Source organism: Notolepis coatsorum (assembly GCF_963971535.1).
Source record: "Notolepis coatsorum genome assembly, chromosome: 2".
NCBI classification, from domain to species: Eukaryota; Metazoa; Chordata; class Actinopteri; order Aulopiformes; family Paralepididae; genus Notolepis; species Notolepis coatsorum.
Window position 1 is genome coordinate 69,121,148 of NC_140166.1, and position 22,370 is coordinate 69,143,517.

A 22,370-nucleotide genomic window follows, 5' to 3' on the forward strand; every position below is an offset into this window, starting at 1 on the left:
CGGGCGAAATACGAATGGTACTATTTGTTCATAGCGCATATATATATGGCGCAAGTAAAGTAGAACTTTCTTTTAGTCCAGTTCTTTACCCTCCAACAGAGTGACAGACGCGAAGCCTCCCCACGACGCACGTGTGGTGTAGTAAGGCCTACTTGGCCCCAGAATAGGCATTGAGATATCGTGTAGATTAATAGTTGAATAGTCATAGTTTGGCACTATACCGTCGAGTTGGACGTATTCTATTAGGCTAATAATAGTCTATTTATGTATGGTGCATCGTTCGGTTAGAGTTCTAAAGTTATCAGTACCCCCATCGTTCCTGACGTTATCTGGACGCTTAACCAGGCTGGTCAGACCCCTAGTGGTGATTGCATCCGAGGAGCTCCGGGCCAAGAGCGACTGGACCTGTATATTGGATTACTCTACCCGGACGACGGCGAGCCTTCCACGGCTTGGATTATGCTTTGTGTGCTTTGATTATTCCATGGATAAAGGCCAACACTGCGGAGTGTTGGAACTACCCCCCGGAGAGGACTCCAGGTGAGACGGCGCTCGACACCAGTGAGGTCGCCTCACGTCTCTCCGTTGTGGACCGGCAGCTACCGTCCACAGAGGGTCCAGCTGTATTCGTCTGTGGTCCGAGGTTCTGTGGGCACCGTGTCCAAGACTTTGGATTCTCCCAAGACACCGTCGGCCAGATGGGATACCGCCAGCGGCTTCTCTAACCCCCCCCTCCTACTGTCTTACAACCAGCGGGACCCCCCCCCCCCCTTAGTGTATCCAGCTATAATCATTTAAGTACCATCGCTATCGTTTCCTAAGTATTCCAGGTTGTATACTTACTCCCTGCGTAACCAGAGATTGGACATTCAATGTTGATTTACCTACGAATACTCATTTGCCATAAAAGTGCATATTTCATATTTCAAATCATAAATGTAATTAAGTGATCGTTGTATACACCTTTTGCTGTATTAAACCTTCGATTTGGTACATTTGTGTGGATTCGTTTCATCAGGTGGGAAAGTGTTCATCATACTTATATCTTGTACTGGGTGGCCAGAAGTTAAAGTACATGAGGTAGTGGTATTAAATATCATATCTAACAATACAGTCAGGGAATTGTACCCCTCAGTTACAATTGGTCCTTCGAGCCGGATGGTAACTAGTGTAATATTAATATAGTGTTATTAATATCGAAATGGCCTATGATGAACACTCCACGAAACGATCCTCCTAACCTAGAACGCCCGCGGCGCAGACGACAGACACCTCAGTACTTAGAGGCTTACACTGTCAGTCAACTACCTAGCCTTCGACAAACGGTAAACGCGGTAAAAGTAGAAAGTAAAATTATGTCTGACCTTAACGACCAGGTTTCCCCGACCACAGAGGCCCTAGTAGGTCCTAATGTAACTGACCAAGCTCACGGTGGGGACCAGGAGGGAATTGACATGCCTTTACCCCCCGCCACTACCCAAGAAGTAGTCCCCGACCAGCCCCGGGAGGAAGACAACCCTACAGAGAGAGAACTCTGCACGGAAGAAGAGGAGGAGAGCGCCGAGGAACTAGAGCTCCAGGACTCCCCAACGAGTACCCCCAGGAGCGGCTCACGCAGGAGCGGCTCACCTCCACAACCGCCTTCCCCCAGAGAAGCGGCGAGGATGCTACAACAGGCGTTCCTCGTCCGCCTGACAGCCTCTACCGAACGCGATCGACTTCAGGGTGAACGCGATCGTCTCCAAGCACAGACGCTTAGCGAGCACGAACATTTTACCATTAAAAGAGAACGCCTCCAAGCGCAGCGACGGAGCGAAGAAGAGCGCATACGCCGGGAGATGAGACGCCTTCAGACGGAAATTAATATGGTAAGAGACCGGGCCGCAGCAGAGCGCGCCGCCGCCGCAGCAGAGCGCGCCGCCGCAGAAGCCCAGCGAGCCGCTGACGGTGCCCAAAGACAAGCAGAGCGCGCCGCCGCCGAAGCCCAGCGCGTCGCTGACTATGTCCGAAGAGAAGCAGAGCGCGCCGCAGCCGAAGCCCAGCGCGCCGCTGACTATGCCCAAAGAGAAGCAGAGCGCAACATCGATCTCATCCAGCGCCAAGCCGAGCGCGACAGACTACAAGCCGAGCGCGACAAGTTAATGGCGCAGCTAAGGAAGCGGCTGATGATCCCCAGGGCAACACCCTCTCCCTCCACCAGGGGTTCAAGGAACTCGTCGAGACAACAGTCAAGAGCAGCGCCTCCTAAACGAGCAAGCAACCCTGAACTTGACCAACAGACCGAGCCTATACCCCCCGCAGACCCCCTTCCCAGACCGGTCCAAGCGAGACCCAGCTACAAGGAAGGAGCGGCATACACTGCGGAGAAGCAAGATAAACGATTACAGGATCTGGAAGATCTGATAGAGGAAGAAGAGGGAGAGGAGGAGAACCAAGCCCGACGACAGCACAGTACTCCACCGGACCAGGAGGTCCCATACAGTCCAGGCTATACCCCCGCGGCGCTGCGCTACAGACCCCCGACTCTATTCACGGGTGAGCACGACGCACGACCAGCCCCGAGGAATAGCACCTGGACCAGCTGGCTATGGTGCCCTGCCGGTACCAGCCCACAGAGAGACCAAGAGGACCCAGCAGCAGATGAAGAGGTCCAACACAGTGTGAAGAACAGTTTCTACGTGGACAACTGTTTACAAAGCGTTTCGACTCAAGAAGAAGCCGAGGCTCTCCTAATCAAGTTACGCGCCTCCCTGATCAAAGGCGGCTTTGATCTCAGGCAGTGGGCCAGCAGTGACCCGCACGTATTGCGCAGCCTCTCCTCCGCGGACAAGGCTGCCAGCAGCGAGACCTGGATGGCGACAATCCCAGGAGAAGCCCAAGAAATGACACTAGGACTAGTCTGGAGCTTCAAAACAGACTCGCTCCACTATAGACACAAACCCTTGGCTCCAGAGCAGGGAAGGTCGGCGGCGATACCGACCACCAGACGGAGTGTGTACAGAACACTCGCCAGACAATATGACCCGTTGGGATGTATTCTACCTTACACCACCAGGGCAAAGATGATTGTACGAGCACTATGGGACAAGGACCAGGGCCGGGACGACCCAATACCCGCACACCTTGCCTCAACATGGAGAGAGTGGGAGACGGAACTCCGCTCACTCCCAGGTGTCAATATACGCCGCAGCTACTTCCCATCCACAGTGAGGCCAGAGACATGCGAGATTGAGCTACACGTCTTCAGCGACGCCTCCGAAGTAGCCTACGGATCGGTGGCCTACTTGCGTGCCCAAGAGATGGGAGGAAAGATACACACTGCTTTCATCCTGGCCCGCTCAAGAATAGCCCCACGTAAGCAACAATCTATCCCACGTCTAGAGCTCTGCGCAGCCCTCGCAGGAGCGCATCTAGCCACGTTAATCCAACGTGAACTCACCATTCCGGTGCATAGAACAATCTTGTGGTCAGATTCCACGACAGTACTCACATGGATCAAGTCTGATTCATGCAGATACAAAGTCTTCGTGGGAGTCAGAGTCACCGAGATCCAAGAGTTAACAGAAGAAGCAAGCTGGCGGTATGTGGACACCAAACACAACCCAGCTGACGTCATCACCCGGGGAATGTCTCTGGATGACCTAACCCGTCGCAACATCTACAGTGACGGACCAGCATTCCTCAAGCTCCCGGAAGGAGATTGGCCTACGCCCACCCCGAGGGAAGCAAGTAACGAGGAGACTGAGAACAAGAAACCTATGTTCTGTGGACTGAGCACTGTCGCCTCCACAGACCCCAACATAGATGACTGCATTACCCTAGAGAGTGCGCAGCAAAGAACATTCCTGCGGCACCACCCAGAGATTCAGTCCACCACTGACATGTCAGTAGCTGACTACGAAGAAGCAGAACTTCTTCTACTACAACGAGCCCAGAGAGACTCGTTCCCCGATGAGCTAGACTGTCTACAGGGAGGAAACCCCGTCCCATCAGACAGCAGACTGATTCATCTGGCACCAGAGAGTGACGCCCATAATCTCATCAGAGTGGGTGGTCGCCTGCGGAGAGCCCCCGATCTACCAGATGACATTAAGCACCCGATCGTCTTGAACAGCCGACACAAGGTCACAGAGCTGATCATAAAGAAATACGACGAGGATGTACACCACGCAGGAGCAGAGAGTCTTCGCGGAGATCAGACGTCGTTATTGGATATTGCAAGGGAGAGAAGCAGTACAGCGCTTCCAGCGAACCTGTCTAGACTGCCGTAAGTGGCGCGCGCAGCCCAGCATACCACGGATGGCTGACTTACCCCCCTGTCGCCTCCGAATCGGCGACAAGCCATTCCACTCCACAGGCATGGACTGCTTTGGCCCGTTGTATATAAAGAGAGGAAGAGGCACCGAGAAGCGGTGGGGTATTGTATTCAAATGCATGACCACCAGAGCGATACATATCGAGCTCCTTCCGACCATGAGCACAGACTCATTCCTTATGGCCTTCCGGAGATTCGCATCACGGAAAGGAAAACCGTCTACATTGTTGTCTGATCACGGGACCAACTTCAAAGGCGGAGAAAGAGAGCTGAGAGAGCTTCCAAGCTATGGGCCCAGAACTTAAGACCCACCTCGCTCCAGCCCAGATTGACTTCCAGTTTAATCCCCCGAACGCACCCCACTTCGGTGGAACCTGGGAACGAGAAGTACGTTCTATAAAGACAGCCCTGTACGCCGTACTCGGAGCCCAGACTGTGGCGGAGGAAGTCCTAATGACAGTCCTCACGGAGATCGAGGGAGTATTGAACTCAAAGCCCCTCGGTTACGTCTCCAGTGATGTAGCAGATGTCGACCCAGTCACCCCCAACACACTCCTAATGGGGCGGCTGGACCCCGCGCTACCCCAGACAATGTACAGGCCTGAAGAAGCGAACGGCCGAAGAATGTGGAGGTACAGCCAAGTACTAGCTGACAAGTTTTGGAGCAGCTTCCTACTTCACTACCTACCGTCTCTACAGACCCGCCAGAAGTGGGTAAAAGAGAGAGACAATTTGACAGAAGGAACAGTCGTCATGATTATTGACCAGTCACTACCCAGAGCTATGTGGCCGGCTGGCCGCGTAAGCAAAGTGATCACCGGTGCCGATGGCAAGGTCCGAGCAGCTGAAGTACTCGTCCAAGGGCGCCCTTACACACGTCCCGTGGCGAGGTTCATAGAACTGCCCCGACTCCCAGATACTATCGATGATGACCATGACCCCATGACTTTGTGAGTTGACTGACCCTTACAGCGGACCTTGAGTGGTAGACAGTGCGGTTAATCTGTCTCTGCTTAGCTAATTAGGTGGGACTAATTAGGGGGCGGCTGTTGTGAAGGATCAGATTAAACCGAATATGTATATTTATTTATATATATATATTTAATTGTATTTGTATATCGTTTGATATCCCCTGTATATTCCTTGTACAATATGCATTGAATATCCCTTTAGTCTACTAAACAGCCCATAATAGTTTCATTCTACCATTGGACGAGAACCTGGCGCCAGGTTGCCATACCCCTAGGTCCAAGTTCAATCGTGCCGCCTAACATGTCGTGGCAAGCCCCGGTTCCGCGCAGGAATATGTCGGGCGAAATACGAATGGTACTATTTGTTCATAGCGCATATATATATGGCGCAAGTAAAGTAGAACTTTCTTTTAGTCCAGTTCTTTACCCTCCAACAGAGTGACAGACACAAAGCCTCCCCACGACGCACGTGTGGTGTAGTAAGGCCTACTTGGCCCCAGAATAGGCATTGAGATATCGTGTAGATTAATAGTTGAATAGTCATAGTTTGGCACTATACCGTCGAGTTGGACGTATTCTATTAGGCTAATAATAGTCTATTTATGTATGGTGCATCGTTCGGTTAGAGTTCTAAAGTTATCAGTACCCCCATCGTTCCTGACGTTATCTGGACGCTTAACCAGGCTGGTCAGACCCCTTGATTGCATCCGAGGAGCTCCGGGCCAAGAGCGACTGGACCTGTATATTGGATTACTCTACCCGGACGACGGCGAGCCTTCCACGGCTTGGATTATGCTTTGTGTGCTTTGATTATTCCATGGATAAAGGCCAACACTGCGGAGTGTTGGAACTACCCCCCGGAGAGGACTCCAGGTGAGACGGCGCTCGACACCAGTGAGGTCGCCTCACGTCTCTCCGTTGTGGACCGGCAGCTACCGTCCACAGAGGGTCCAGCTGTATTCGTCTGTGGTCCGAGGTTCTGTGGGCACCGTGTCCAAGACTTTGGATTCTCCCAAGACACCGTCGGCCAGATGGGATACCGCCAGCGGCTTCTCTAACCCCCCCCTCCTACTGTCTTACAACCAGCGGGACCCCCCCCCCCCCCCTTAGTGTATCCAGCTATAATCATTTAAGTACCATCGCTATCGTTTCCTAAGTATTCCAGGTTGTATACTTACTCCCTGCGTAACCAGAGATTGGACATTTCAATGTTGATTTACCTACGAATACTCATTTGCCATAAAAGTGCATATTTCATATTTCAAATCATAAATGTAATTAAGTGATCGTTGTATACACCTTTTGCTGTATTAAACCTTCGATTTGGTACATTTGTGTGGATTCGTTTCATCAGGTGGGAAAGTGTTCATCATACTTATATCTTGTACTGGGTGGCCAGAAGTTAAAGTACATGAGGTAGTGGTATTAAATATCATATCTAACAATACAGTCAGGGAATTGTACCCCTCAGTTACACTGGTGATTGACAGCTCACCAGAGAAACCCCAAAATAACTGGTGTCTGGTGATTGACAGCTCACCAGTGCTGATTAAGAGTTGGACAATATCGGTATATCGGTAAAAAAGCCAATATCGAACATCCCTAATCGTGATCCATCACACTAAGCAGCTAAGAGGTCAAGGCACAGTGGGGTTCATCTGTGTGTGTGTGTGTGTGCGTGTGTTTGCGTGTGTGTGCGTGTGTGTGCGTGTGTGTGTGTGTGTGTGTGTGTGTGTGTGTGTGTGTGTGTGTGTGTGTGTGTGTGTGTGTGTGTGTGTGTGTGTGTGCGCTATGCGTGTGTGTTGTACCTTGACCAGCTCTTTTTGCGGCCAGATCTGGATGGGCTCCACCTGTTGGGGGGTTTGGGTCTGGATGCCATAGGTGTTCAGGAACACCTGCAGTCTACACACACACACACACACACACACACACGCACACACACACACACGCACCCACGCACACACGCACACACACACACACACAGGGGTTACAAGACGGTAATAATAACTTTATTTATATAGCACCTTTCATACATGGATTGCAGCTCAATGATTTCACTGCTGCTGTGAAATAATGTGTTCAGGTGTCAGAAATATTATCCTACTTTTGCACTGGGCAAGTAGCTAACGAATAACAGTGCTCCAGAGACAGGGAGGGGGAGGGGGGTGGAGAGGGAGGGGGAGAGGGGAGAGGGAGAGGGGAGAGGGAGAGGGAGAGGAGAGAGAGAGAGAGAGAGAGATAGAGAGAGAGAGAGAGCAGGGAGAGATAGAGATAGAGATAGAAAGAGAGAGCGGGGAGCAGGGAGAGAGCAAAAAATAGCAGGGAGAGAGAGGAGAGAGAGAGATGAGAGAGAGAGAGAGAGAGGAGAGAGAGAGAGAGAGAGAGAGAGAGAGAGAGAGAGAGAGAGAGAGAGATGAGAGAGAGAGAGAGAGAGAGAGAGAGAGAGAGAGAGAGAGAGAGAGAGAGAGAGAGAGAGGAGAGAGAGAGAGAGAGAGAGAGGACGAGAGAGAGAGAGAGAGAGAGAGAGAGAGAGAGGAGAGAGAGAGAGAGAGAGAGAGAGAGAGAGAGAGAGAGAGAGAGAGAGAGAGAGAGAGAGAGAGAGAGAGAGAGAGAGAGAGAGAGGTGAATAGAACACTGAAGGATGGTCTGCCTTCTGGATAGATTGGAAGTCACAGGTTAAACAGCTTCATGTGAAGATCTGACATAGATGAAGACCCACACATAACACACACACACACACACATTATACACACAAGCACACAAAATGCAATATGCATACATGTGAGAACATACGCACACAAACACAGATACTGACACTCACACACACACACACACACAGACACACACCAATACCCAAGGAGCCATGGCTAAATGAGCTCTCTGATAGAGTGAGGTGTGGGAGCTTAATGTCTTAATTACAGTAGCGTGCGCTGGGCAGGAGATGAGAGTTAAGACAGGGTTCCAGTTGCTTCACAGTTGGACCACTTTGTAAAATATATTGTATGTCTTGGGGCCAGATAATGTAATAAACTTCCAGACCTTTGGCTAATGTCTGATCAAGCTGAATCAGATCCATTCTGGGGTGAAAGCTGGGCATGTTTTCCTCCGTCTGAATCCTGTGCTCCGCTGGTGTTAGTGGAGAGGGATGCGTTATGATGACAGTAGTCGATCATTCACGGATCGGTAGCCGATAGCGACCCATCAGACTAGTACAGGCCTGGTACTGATAGTGGGTATCGGATCAGTGATCGGATTTATTTGTATTTTTATAAAAATTATAATGTAAAATATTGTAAGGGAAGCGGCTGGGTGGCGCAGCGGACATTGCGCTCTCGTCACCAGCGCACGAGACACCGGTATCGAATCCGGCTGTCGGCGTTGCCTCCGGCTTGGGCCCGGCCGTCATACTGACTCAATTGGCAGAGTCAGCGGTGGGAAGTCGATGGGTGGTAATCTGGACGTTGTGGACAGCGACTCCTACAGGTCGGTTGGGGGACGCCTGCACAGCAAAAGACAGGAGAGGGCGGGGGCAGTGTGAGCCTCCCCCACGTTACTCCTCGCCAATGAGAGTCCGCGCTGGCAGGTGAAAAGAGAGCAGCTGGCTGTCTCCATATGTATCGGAGGAAGCATGTGATAGACCCTCAGGGCTCCCTAGAACAACCAGTAGGGGGCACATGCGCACAACAACCAGGTAGGGGAGGGGGAAATTGGCATAACGACTCAATTGGGATGGGAGGAAAAATACAGAAAAATCAGGAGGAGAAAAAGAGGATTAAAAATATATATATATAAAAAAATTGTAAGGAAGGGGCAGGGCTTGATACGTTTAAACAAATATATATATGTACTTCCCCCTGTTCCTTCTCGAACACTTATTGTATGGAAATAGTCTTTGACTATTTACCTTTTTGTTTTTTAAACTTGTTTTATGTCTCTATGTTCGAGACAAATACAAATCAAAATCAAAGTGATCGAGTTTGGAGCAACATTTTAGCTCGTTTCCCAGTAAGATAGCGTACAATGGCTGGTCTTGGAATGTAAAGATCTCTAGTTTCAGATGATAACTATATCTTTGCTCTGGCTTTAAAATATAAATATGGTGATAATGTTTGTTTTCAGAGGGTTCACAGACATGACCACATACCTCTGGCTCTCTGCGATCAGCGCAACGTGGATTACAACATCATTCTCTATAGGACCCTGTGTCAGAGAGAGAGAGAGAGAGAGAGGAGTAGAGAGAAGAGAGAGATAGAGAGAGAGAGAGAGAGAAAGAGAGAGAGAGAGAGAGAGAGATAGAGAGAGAGAGAGAGAGAGAGAGAGAGAGAGAGAGAGAGAGAGAGAAATGGGGTTTTAACAAGCGTTTATTGTGCAACACTTGTATACTAAACCACATTAAATCAGATGATTACAATCAAATGATTACAAGATGATTACAAGATGCAACATAATAAATAAAGAGCTCTATTTCCCCCACCACAAATATACAGAGGACACCTCCAAAGTGAGGATGAGAGACAGAGAGAGACAGATAGATAGAGGGAGAGATAGAGAGATAGAGAGAGCGAGAGACACACACAGATACAGATACAGAGATAGAGAGAAAGAGACAGAGATAGGCAGGGAGAGAGAGAAAAAGAGAGAGGGAGAGAGAGAAAGAGAGAGAGGGAGAAATATAGAGAGGGATAGAGATGGAGAGGGAGAAAGAGAGAGATATAGATAGATACAGACAGATATTTTGTATGTACTTATATCCGTTTGTATCCATGTTTATGTTTAATATTGCTTTGGCAACATGTAGAAGTATGTCATGCTAATAAAGCCATTTGAATTGAATTTAATTGAATTGAGAGAGACATATGTGGAGAGGGGGGGGGGGGCATGTTCGTAACTGCCCTCAAATAAAAATAGCTTGCAATATTCCAATTCCGCTCTCACTCTCATAAAATAACAATGACCCACTTTACTGGTATACCTGGACTGCCGTACAATATATTACACTCACAACCGCTGCACTTGCAAAGTAAAAGCTTTGAATAAGCAATGATGGCTGGGAGTTACGGAGGGGTGAACAGGAAGGAGAGTGCTTTGAGGGAATTAAGAGGAGCGGGGGCGACGTGATGAGAACGAGAGGATAAAGGGATGAGAGAGCAAGAGAGAGAGAGACAGAGAGAGAGAGAGAGAGAGAGAGAGCAGCGAGAGAGAGAGATAGATAGAGAGAGAGAGAGAGAGAGAGAGAGAGAGAGAGAGAGAGAGAGAGAGAGAGCAGCAAGAGAGAGAGAGAGACAGAGAGAGAGAGAGAGAGAGAGAGAGAGATACAGAGAGCAGCAAGAGAGAGAGAGAGAGAGAGAGAGAGAGAGAGAGGAGGGATGAGAGAGAGAGAGCAGCGAGAGAGAGAGAGACAGAGAGAGAGACAGAGAGAGAGAGAGAGAGAGAGAGAGAGAGAGAGAGAGAGAGAGAGAGAGAGAGAGAGATAGAGACAGAGAGCAGCAAGAGAGAGAGAGAGAGATACAGAGAGAGAGAGAAATAGAGAGAGAGAGAGAGAGAGAGAGAGAGAGAGAGAGAGAGAGAGAGAGAGAGAGAGAGAGAGAGAGAGAGAGAGACAGAGAGAGACAAAGAGAGAGAGAGACAGAAGCAGCAAGAGAGAGAGAGAGCAGCGATAGAGAGAGAGAGCAGTGAGAGGGAGAGAGAGAAGCGAGAGAGAGAGATCGAGAGAGAACGAGAGAGAGAGCACGAGAGAGAGAGATAGAGAGAACGAGCGAGAGCAAGAGAGAGAGCATCGAGAGAGCAGTGAGAGAGAGGAGAGAGAGAGAGAGAGAGAGAGAGAGAGAGAGAGAGAGAGAGAGAGAGAGAGAGAACAAGAGAGAGCGATAGAGAGAGCGAGATAGAGAGGAGAGAGCAGCAAGAGAGCAGCGATATAGAACGAGAGAGAGAGAACGAGAAGCAAGAGAGCAGCGAGATAAAACGAGAGCGAGAAAGAACGAGAGAGAGAGAACAGCGAGAGAGCAGTGAGAGAGAGAGAGCAGCGAGAGAGAGAGAGAACGAGCGAGAGAGAGGGAAATAGAGAGAGAACAGATAGAGAGAGAGAGAGAGAGAGAGAGAGAGAGAGAGAGAGAGAGAGAGAGAGAGAGAGAGAGAGAGAGAGAGAGAGACAGAGAGAGAGATACAGATACAGATAGAGAGGGAGAGAGATAACGAGAGAACGAGAGAGAGAGAGAACAGCGAGAGAGAGAGAGACAGAGAGAGAGTGAGAGTGAGAGTGAGGAGTGAGAGTGAGAGAGAGAGAGAGAGATAGAGAGAGAGAGAGAGAGAGAGTGTTACAAAGGGTCAGATTAAACCGAATATATATATTTATTACTTGAGATACCTTGTATAATATTTGTATATCGTCTGATATCCCTTGTATATTCTTTGTATATATACACGGAATATCCCTTTACCTAGGTACAGGCCAGACCATAATATTCGTTCTCCTATTGGACAGCGACCCCTAGGCGCCAACGGCCATACCCCCAATGGCAAGTTCAAAGCCACCGCCAAGGCATGTCTCAACATGTCCAGGTTTGCGCAGTAATACGAGACAGAACTGAGGTTGGCACTAGATTATTCACCTTACGTATAAATACGTCGCAGGTGGATACAGCAGTAGTTGAGTACCTAAACGTTGAAGCCTTCACCACGATACAACGTGCCGTGAAGTGGGCCTCTTTGCCCCTGAATAGAGCCTTGAGAACCGCGTGCGAATAGATAGCTAAAGTGTCAGAGTTTAACGCTGTATCGTCGAGTTCGACTTATTCTAGTGAAGTAATAGTCTATTATTTATAGTGTATCGTGCGGCTACCGTTCTCCGTGACCATCATTACCACCGGTTCGTCGTACTCTAGCTAGTGCACTTATCCAGGCTGGGCGGCCTAAACTCGCGCCACCACCCGAGGAGTCCTAGACAAGAACCGTTGGATATGTACACCGGAGAACCTACACCGGCGAATGCAGAGCCTTTTCCGGCTGGATTATATTGCTTTGGTACTGTGGCTGCTGGAGCAGAGAACCGTCTACCCCACTGCTGTGTGGGATCTACCCTGTGAGGAGCACCATCGAGCCCGCCTCTAGGACCACAGAGGCTGGCTAGCTTTCATCCATGCTGTCGTGCATACTGGATTATAGCTGTTGCTTCGTCTAAGGACCAAGGGAGTACTGCACCGACTCCCGTAGCTGGAGCTTCTTTATTCCGCGTTGATCCAGACTTTGCTCCCGAACATTCCTCTACCCTGCTGGCTTACAACCGGAGGGAACCCCCTAGTGTCTCCAGCTGACTACGAGTGTGCCTTATGTAATTACTATGCTACAGGTGGCGTCAGTTATACCCATCTTACTATTCTCATGGACTTACGCTCTTGACTTACTTAAGTGTTCTTCGCCTTACAAGCGCAATCATAATTCTCAATCTGTAACCTACCGTTGCTGCTCTAATAATAAATACCTCTAACTAGAACTTTCTTTGTCATTGCCGTATTCTTGTGTGGGTGTTCACCAGATATACCATGTACTGTATGGCCAGTAATTAAAGTACATAACTAAGTAGTGGTTTAATGATACCATACTCTCAATACAGTCAGGGAATTGTACCCCTCAGTTACAGAGAGGAGAGAGAGAGAGAGAGAGAGAGAGAGAGATAGAGAGAGAGAGAGAGAGAGAGAGAGAGAGACATAGCGAGAGAGAGCGAGAGAGCGAGACAGAGACAGAGCGAGAGAGAGAGAGAGAGAGAGAGAGACAGAGACAGAGCGAGAGAGAGAGAGCAAGAGAGAGACAGAGCGAGAGAGAGCGAGAGAGAGAGAGAAGCGGTGGTGGGGGGTCTTGAAGAGTGATGAAGAGCAGAGAACAAGCCGTGTCCTTTGTGACGCGCTGCCACCTGTTTGACGGCGGCGGGGGAAACCATCGCCCACGACCCGAGGTGCCTCTCTGCACGCGACTGTGGTGTTTCAACAGGCAGGGTCTATCGTAGAGGCGTCCGTGTGTTCACTTACAGTGTTGTACACGAGACAGCAAGTGCTGTGGCCCCCCCTTTAACCTGTTCACTGCCACACGACAGAAGGTCACCGTGAAAGGGTTAACCGGCTGTCGTGTGGCCGTGAAAGGGTTAACCTTCTGTGTATTGCCACGGTGAAAGGGTTAACCGTTTCGGTAGTGCGGCGGTGAAAGGGTTAAGATTCAAGATGGTTTACCGTCATGTGCAGTTCAACAGACAGTTTGCCGTACAACGAAAAAAGCGTACTTCGCCAGTCCGCCCCCTTCACACAACATCACACAGAGCACATGATACTTAACTAGAATGAACGAAAGGTTATGTAGATAACCTAGTTATATTAGTATTGGCTGAGCGTCCCGCTCTGAGCCTTACGAGATACTCTGTGATACATATTGTATCTCCCACGAATAAAAAACACATGCACCCCACCTGTATGGGGCCCCGCCCCTAATGGTGGCCACCACCCATATAACCATGACTCTGGTCATGAAACACCCTTCCTCGCCAAAAACCCGTCCCAGGGCGCGCAGAGCGGGACGCTCAGCCAATACTAATATAACTAGGTTATCTACATAACCTTTCGTTATATTTCGTATTTGCATCGCGTCCCGCTCTGAGCCTTACGAGATAATGGGGAAGAGCGGGCGCGAGACCCGACAGATGTACCCCCTGAGGACCCGTAAGCCCACATCAAGGGGTGCGGGGAGCCCTGTCACCCCATCCTTCCTAATGAAGGGGGGGCGCAGTCAACTCCACCTGAATGCGAACAAGAGAGAGCTAGAACCCCTTGAACACACCGTACAGGCGGAACCACGTGTGACCCAACACACTGTGGCCCATACCCACACACTCCTGCTACCCGACCAAAGGACGGGAAGCAGGAAAGGCCACAGACCCCAGAACCGCCTGGGAGACAGAACCCCCGGTCATGTCCATGAGGTAAAACCTTACAAAGGAGCCCGGGGAGGACCATGAAGCTGCAGCACAGATGGCCTCCACCGAGGCCCCACCCAGGAGAGCGGCAGAGGCAGCCACCCCACGAGTGGAGTGCGCCCTGACGCCCCCAGGGGGATCCTGCCCAGCCAGCGTGTAGCAGAGGGCAACACCCTCGCACAACCAATGGGACAGACGCTGCTCCGACAGTGCCTTACCAGCACGAGCCCCACCGTAACAGACAAAAAGCTGGTCGGTAACCCTGAAATCCTGAGTACGGCTGAGGTAAATCCCCAAGCACGGACTGGACATGACAGGTGAAGGCCCGCATCTAACTCACTAGTGTGAGGAGGAGGACGAAACGCCTGAACCACAATATCCCGGGAGCGGAAGGAACTCCGGATATTCTCAGGCACGAAAGCAGGATCAGGTCGCAGAGTGACACCGCAATCGGTCCGAAAAGACAGGCACTCTGGACGTACCGAGAGAGCACAGAGCTCACCTACGCGTTTAGCGGAAGTGACAGCCAGAAGGAACGCGGTCCTGAAGGACAGCTGTCCCAACGGCGCCCGCTCGAGCGGCTCAAACGGGGCCAAGGACAACCGACCGAGGACCAATTGAAGATCCCAAGTCGGAGCCAAGGAGCGTTGCACCGGCTTAACGCGTCAAGCGCCAAGCAGGAAACGCTTCACAAGAGGGTGGCTGAACAAGACATCCCCTCAAACCCCTCATGATAGGAGGATATAGCTGCTGCATATACCCTCACCGTCGAAGCCGACAGTCTATCAAGGAGAGACTGGAGGTAACTAAGGACAGCATCCAGGGGGCAGGAGACTGAGTCCCGGCCCCCCACCTTACACCACACTTGGAACATACGTCATCTGCCCGCGTAAGCGCGACAGTGGAGGGAGCATGCGCATTCCAGATGGTAACACCATCAGGATCAAGAACCTGCGCCCCTCAACGTACCCGTCCCAACAACTGACCTAACAGATGTATGGGGAAGAATCCCTGGCGGCACGGCATCGGTCCCAGACCCGCCTGGCCATGTCCAGACGCAATCCTCACCCGTCAGGATGAGGGCCGCCCCGCGACAGTACACCTGCACCCACATTCTCCCTGCCGGGGATGTGGGGAGCCCTCAGGCCGCGCAGATGGAGGACGCCCATAGCCAGCCGCCCGCCGCCTGGTGCAGACAGGGGGAGCGTACTCCTCCCTGTCTGTCGATACACGACACTGACGTCGTAACATCCGTCCTGATCAACACCATTTGTGGACCAGAAGGACCGCTTTCAACACCAACACATTGAACGTAGCGCAGACCGGGCAGCATGGTTTGCCAGCTGCCCCCTACTGCGTTGGCCCGACGCATCACCAGCGAGGGAGGCGTCGGTGAAAACGCGACGTGAGACAGCGCCGTAACCGTCCTAGGACGGAACCTCCCGAGCGTGTTGACAACACGCTCTGAAATGGATGCCCATAGCCCTCCAACCGTTGACTGGGAAGAGGAATACTCTACATCCAGTCTACAGCAACCCCAGGCTGGTAGAGACCTGCCTGGTATGAGACCTGACGATCCACCTTGACCGCGAAGGACCAGAACGTCATCAGGGCAGAACACTCCGTAACCCCGGACGACGCAAAGGCCCCAGTGCGGCCTCCACGCACTTGGTGAAGATGCGGGGAGCCAGAGAAAACCGAACGGCAGCCTCTGGTACTCATACGCTAACCCTGCAAAGGAAGCGTAGGTAAGCCCTAGGATGGAAGATCGGGGATGCGCATACGCATCCTACAGGTCTATGGAGGAGAACCAGACCCCCACCTGACAGTGTTCAACAGGTAGGAGACGATCCAAAAAATGCTGAACCTTCCCATGGGACAGGTCCAGCCTGGGTCTTACACCCCTCCCTCCCGACTTCTCGGGCTGAGAACACCGGGAGGAGAACGCCACGACGATGGCTTGCTTCGTCCACAGAGATTGGATCTCGTCGACCAGAGCTGTCCCTGCTGGAGACCCCGACAACAGGGTCTGTACCAAACCTGAAAACGGGTGGGGTTGTGTAAACACAAGTCCCCGCCTCACCGTTCTCTCCATCTACCTCGACATATGGTACTGCCGTAGTCATATGTGACGACACTCCCAACGCACCCGCCGTCACGTGGCGCAGGTCCGCCAGGAACTGTAGATAGTTGGCCCGGTCCCCCCGCTGTGCGTAGACAACCCCGGAACCGTGCGAGGAGCGCGTTCCGTGTCGGAACACCTGACCCTGACACACCCACGAGGCAATCGCACCCAAGGGGGAACCCCGACAGAAAGGGCCGATCTGATACGGGGGGCTTCCGATGAAAAAAAAAGCCCCCCCACTGAACACCCCTCCAGAACATGCTGAAGGAGTTGTTCTGCAGCCGGACATGCAAGGTGTAAGGCCCCCATGGGTTCCTACACACCGTAGCCCTGCAGTGATATTACTACCACCCCAAACCATGTGAGCTGCGACCACTTGCCAATATTTCAGGAGTGGGAGGCACCAACATGATACCTGGCCTGGCGAAGGCGAGGCCGGGGAAGCCCGCACTGTGTGCCTCAAAAGGTTTCGAGCCCCCCTGCTGACAACACTTAAGTTGACAGACGTAACACCAGGCTCAACCAACACAGTTCAAGGTGTGGGAGCCGCTTGACAGCACAACATTCTCACGGACAGACCCAGGCTCAGCCATCAACTGGGTGTCAGCCCCTGTCCCCATGAGAAGCGAAAAGTGGGGCCGCCCGCGCATCAACGAAGGCACGCGGCCCGCAGCCAAAGGAAACAATCAGAGCCCACTTCTCCCGCTGGTGTTGGGGAAGGGAGTGATCGGAGAGCGGGCTGCTCGCGGCAGGACGGTGACGGCTTGTTTGTTCAAGCCGAACCCATCCTACATGGCCGATCCCTCGGCCGCCAAGGCTGTCGGCCTTGTGGACACCTGTCGAATCAACGCCCAGGATACCTCTGGCGGGGGAAAAACATGGCCGCTTGTCGAGGGCCCCGTCATCGCCGCTGACGAGGCCGTGCTCTCTCTTCTTCTGGCTGCGCGGTGTGAGGCGGTGTAGGGCCTAGGACAATACCGCCCGCGCTCCAGCAGAAGACCAAAATCCCCTGCGGAGAGGGGAACCCTGAGCGGTTATAGCTTGCGGCTGGGTCAAAGCTAATAACGTCAACAACCTCGCGCGATGTGTCGACGTCGGCTGGCCCTCAAGGCCCCTCCACCAGACACCATTTCTTTAATAGAAAAAACACCAATTCGAACACAGTTCTAATCGTTGCCAATTCCATACCGTGGCGGTACAAGCCTTAACAGCCCACCAGCCACTCGCCAGGCCGACCCACCCATGGTGTCGGCCGGGCGGGGCATTGTTTCAATATATCAAAAACAAAGGACTGACGTTAACATGGAGCACCAGTGGTGATTGCAAACAGCACCCTCCACTGTGGTGTGCACCATGAAAGGGTTAAATGAATAAAAGAGCTAAACCACAAAAACTGTAGAATGAGCAAACCCATACACACAAAGTTTAAGGGGAGACGGACCAGACCCGTCTTCATTCAAAATATTCACAACAGAACACCAGCCCTAGTTTAGCCCATTTACCAAAAAAGGTAAACAAAGCCCCCCCCCGCACTACTCCCCCAGTATACCGATTGACCGTCAGTATGAATGGTTTGAGAGGAGAGAAAGCTGTAGCAAGACAGACCTTCTCATAGCAGAGTGACAAAACGAAACAATAGCCCCCTACACAGGGCCGCCCCAGGAGATGGGGGGCCTCGCGTCTAAAAACGCACAGGGCCTCACATTTCTCCCAGGCGGCCCTGCCCTTATACTACTGCAGCCTAACGCCAGGCAATGTGGGACCCAAGACAACAATTGCCTGTGCACAGACACGCAACATGTTTATCATGTCGGCTGGACGCATAGCCCCACTACCCGACGCCAACCCAGATGGGAACACCGTTCAACAAACCCCGCCGGAACACAAGGTAAAATACCTGGCTAGGAACCTAGCCACGACCTACCCCGTTGTCAACCCATTTACCCGAAAAAGGTAAATAGAACTCAAAAACCCCACAACAGCTACCGACTGACCTTCATTGATGAACCGGGCAAGAGGCGGGAGAGTGACAACATCTCACGGCGGAGACATTAAAACAGCATAGCAATTAGCAGTAGTAATAGCATGCGGCAGTAGCGATAGCATGTAGCATAGCTTCAGATGTTTTAGCAGCACGCCCAAGACAGCTTGGAAACCGTTCCCTGCAGAGAACGTTCACCAAACCATCCTGCCCCCGGCGCCAACACACAACATGGTTGTGTTAACAAAACAAACCAGCATTACTAACACTAATACCCATGCCTGAAGACACAGGGCCTACCTGAGTACAAGCTGGCCCGACAGCCAGCCTTGTACAGCTGAACCTCGATGTGCAGTCATCAAACGAGGAACATCAACACAGGCCCGTCGTGTCGCCGAAAACATGCATCGAAGATGCCAGGGGCCAGCAACCTCCGGTAAGCTTCCAACATTATTAATCTTCCTTAATCTTTTCATTCCGCTAGACTCGTATGGTGCACGCATCCAATACGCTGGGACGAAAACAGAGGAAGGGTGTTTCATGACCAGAGTCATGGTTATATGGGTGGTGGCCACCATTAGGGGCGGGGCCCCATACAGGTGGGGTGCATGTGTTTTTTATTCGTGGGAGATACAATATGTATCACAGAGTATCTCGTAAGGCTCAGAGCGGGACGCGATGCAAATACGAAATATAACAACTTAAATACAAGCGAATGCTAAATGCTAAAAAATAAGGGGATCTTCAAAATAAACGGTAGAAGATATATATATATATATACAAGCCCAGAGTGAGCATTATTGAGTTTAATATGTTTGCCTGTTTTGCAAGTGCGACACGTGACACAGTTCTGTGGACAGAGTGTATGTTTAATGTTAATTGTTGTAAATGTTAATTCAAGCGATAGTGTGTAATTGTGGCACCCGCTGGCCATGAGCGGTACTGTCTCTGTTCTGTTTTCAATACATCTCCTACGAGCGTCTTAGCTTTCGCATCTGTGTGCCATCACTTTATTTTTTTTTATTACATGCAGACTTTCTGCAGAGCAGACTCTTGGTTTCGTGGTGGTCTTGGTGGCTGCGTATTTAATAATAATAATAATAATAATAATAATAATAATAATAATAATAATAATAATAATAATAATAATAATAATAATAATAATAATAATAATAATAATAATAATAATTCATTTTATTTATATAGCGCTTTTCAAGAAGACGCTGAAATTAGTTTTCCATTGTTGCAGAAAATACCCAACGTTCTGTGCATTAAGACACTATCGCACCTCATATCACATAGCATACGTCTGGTATCGCGAGAATACCCAGCTGGCTGCAGTGTATCAGACCAAGCTAGCTGCCGTGTACCAGACCAAGCTAGCTGCAGTGTACCAGACCAAGCTAGCTGCAGTGTACCAGACCAAGCTAGCTGCAGTGTACCAGACCAAGCTAGCTGCAGTGTATCAGACCAAGCTAGCTGCAGTGTACCAGACCAAGCTAGCTGCCGTGTACCAAACCAAGCTAGCTGCAGTGTACCAGACCAAGCTAGCTGCAGTGTACCAGACCAAGCTAGCTGCAGTGTACCAGACCAAGCTAGCTGCAGTGTACCAGACCAAGCTAGCTGCAGTGTACCAGACCAAGCTAGCTGCAGTGTACCAGACCAAGCTAGCTGCAGTGTACCAGACCAAGCTAGCTGCAGTGTACCAGACCAAGCTAGCTGCAGCGTACCAGACCAAGCTAGCTGCAGCGTACCAGACCAAGCTAGCTGCAGTGTACCAGACCAAGCTAGCTGCAGCGTACCAGACCAAGCTAGCTGCAGCGTACCAGACCAAGCTAGCTGCAGTGTACCAGACCAAGCTAGCTGCAGTGTACCAGACCAAGCTAGCTGCAGGGTACCAGACCAAGCTAGCTACATCGTATCAGACCAAGCTAGCTGCAGTGTACCAGACCAAGCTAGCTGCAGTGTACCAGACCAAGCTAGCTGCAGTGTACCAGACCAAGCTAGCTGCAGTGTACCAGACCAAGCTAGCTGTAGTGTACCAGACCAAGCTAGCTGCAGTGTACCAGACCAAGCTAGCTGCAGTGTACCAGACCAAGCTAGCTGCAGCGTACCAGACCAAGCTAGCTGCCATGTACCAGACCAAGCTAGCTGCAGTGTACCAGACCAAGCTAGCTGCAGTGTACCAGACCAAGCTAGCTGCAGCGTACCAGACCAAGCTAGCTGCAGTGTACCAGACCAAGCTAGCTGCAGTGTACCAGACCAAGCTAGCTGCAGTGTACCAGACCAAGCTAGCTGCAGTGTACCAGACCAAGCTAGCTGCAGTGTACCAGACCAAGCTAGCTGCAGTGTACCAGACCAAGCTAGCTGCAGCGTACCAGACCAAGCTAGCTGCAGTGTACCAGACCAAGCTAGCTGCAGCGTACCAGACCAAGCTAGCTGCAGCGTACCAGACCAAGCTAGCTGCAGTGTACCAGACCAAGCTAGCTGCAGTGTACCAGACCAAGCTAGCTGCAGTGTACCAGACCAAGCTAGCTGCAGTGTACCAGACCAAGCTAGCTGCAGTGTACCAGACCAAGCTAGCTGCAGCGTACCAGATCAAGCTAGCTGCAGGGTACCAGACCAAGCTAGCTGCAGTGTACCAGACCAAGCTAGCTGCAGTGTACCAGACCAAGCTAGCTGCAGTGTACCAGAACAAGCTAGCTGCAGTGTACCAGAACAAGCTAGCTGCAGCGTACCAGACCAAGCTAGCTGCAGTGTACCAGACCAAGCTAGCTGCAGTGTACCAGACCAAGCTAGCTGCAGCATACCAGATCAAGCTAGCTGCAGCGTAAGCTAATGCTAGATCAGAACGCCACTGCCCATCTGCTAACGGGAACACGAAAGCGGGAGCACATCTCCCCTGTGCTGGCTGCTCTCCACTGGCTTCCTGTGCGTTTTAGAATTGATTTTAAGGTTTTACTGTTTGCTTTTAAATGTTTGAACAGCTTGGCACCGGGTTACCTCTCGGACCTGCTGGAACCTGTTCCTCCAAGGTCCCTCAGGTCCTCTGACCAGCTCCTCTTGGCTGTTCCCAAGTCCAGGCTGAAGCTCAGGGGGGGCCGTGCTTTCGCTGTGGCAGCCCCAAAGCTCTGGAATGAGCTGCCACTGCATGTTAGGCAGGCCCCCACTCTGCAGGTGTTCAAATCACCCCTCAAGACCCCAGTAAGTGTGGACCCCAGTAATAGTAGCCTATGCCTGTGGCAATGGCTAATGGGGATCCGAATAAACTAAACTAAACTAAACTAAGACACATCTATTTGCTATTTGGTGTTTTAAACAGTTTTTGAGAGACCTGCCTTTTTATGTGACATATTGTACTTGTTTTTATTGTGTGCTTTTATTCAATTTTTATTAGGGATGTCCGATATTATCGGCCTACCGATATTATCGGCCGATATTGGCATTAAAACGTGATATCGGAAAATATCGGTATCGGTTTTCAAAAAAATAATATATATATAATATCATTTTTTATTTATTTTTGACATTGCTATAACCTTTATTTACCCAGGCAAGCAAGTAAGAACAAATTATTTTCAAAATTTTAAATTTATTGTCAAAAGTATGCATAATGTTGTGTTAATTCCACAACAAGAGATATGTAATGTTAATTACCTGAAATGATTCCGTTTTTGGGGGGGGAAACCGTGCATATATCGGTATCGGTTGATATCGGTATCGGAAATTAAGAGTTGGACAATATTGGTATATCGGTATCGGTAAAAAAGCCAATATCGAGCATCCCTAATTTTTATGTTTTTTATGTTTTATCTTATGTTGTGCACTTTGGTCAACTTTGTTGTTTTTAAATGTGCTCTATAAATAAAGTGGATTGGATTGGAGTGCTGAGTTGAAGCGCTGGTGGTCTCAATTTGTTCTGTAAACACTCCAGAGCTTAATTAATAGCAACATTACACACTGTCACTCTGATTACATTCTGAAACACCAGCGCGGTTCTCAGCTCTTCGCATGTCAAGGAC

General features: G+C 50.6%; 1 protein-coding gene across 1 annotated transcript in view; it reads right to left on the reverse strand.

The window, feature by feature from the left end:
• phkb (phosphorylase kinase, beta) overlaps positions 1-22,370 on the reverse strand; it is a gene marked incomplete at its 5' end in the record, with an annotated part of 318,550 nt that overhangs the window by 74,777 nt on the left and 221,403 nt on the right. The window contains 2 exon segments of the mRNA XM_084307537.1: positions 7,095-7,188; positions 9,431-9,486. Of these exon segments, the coding sequence (XP_084163663.1) occupies positions 7,095-7,188; positions 9,431-9,486 (150 nt within the window).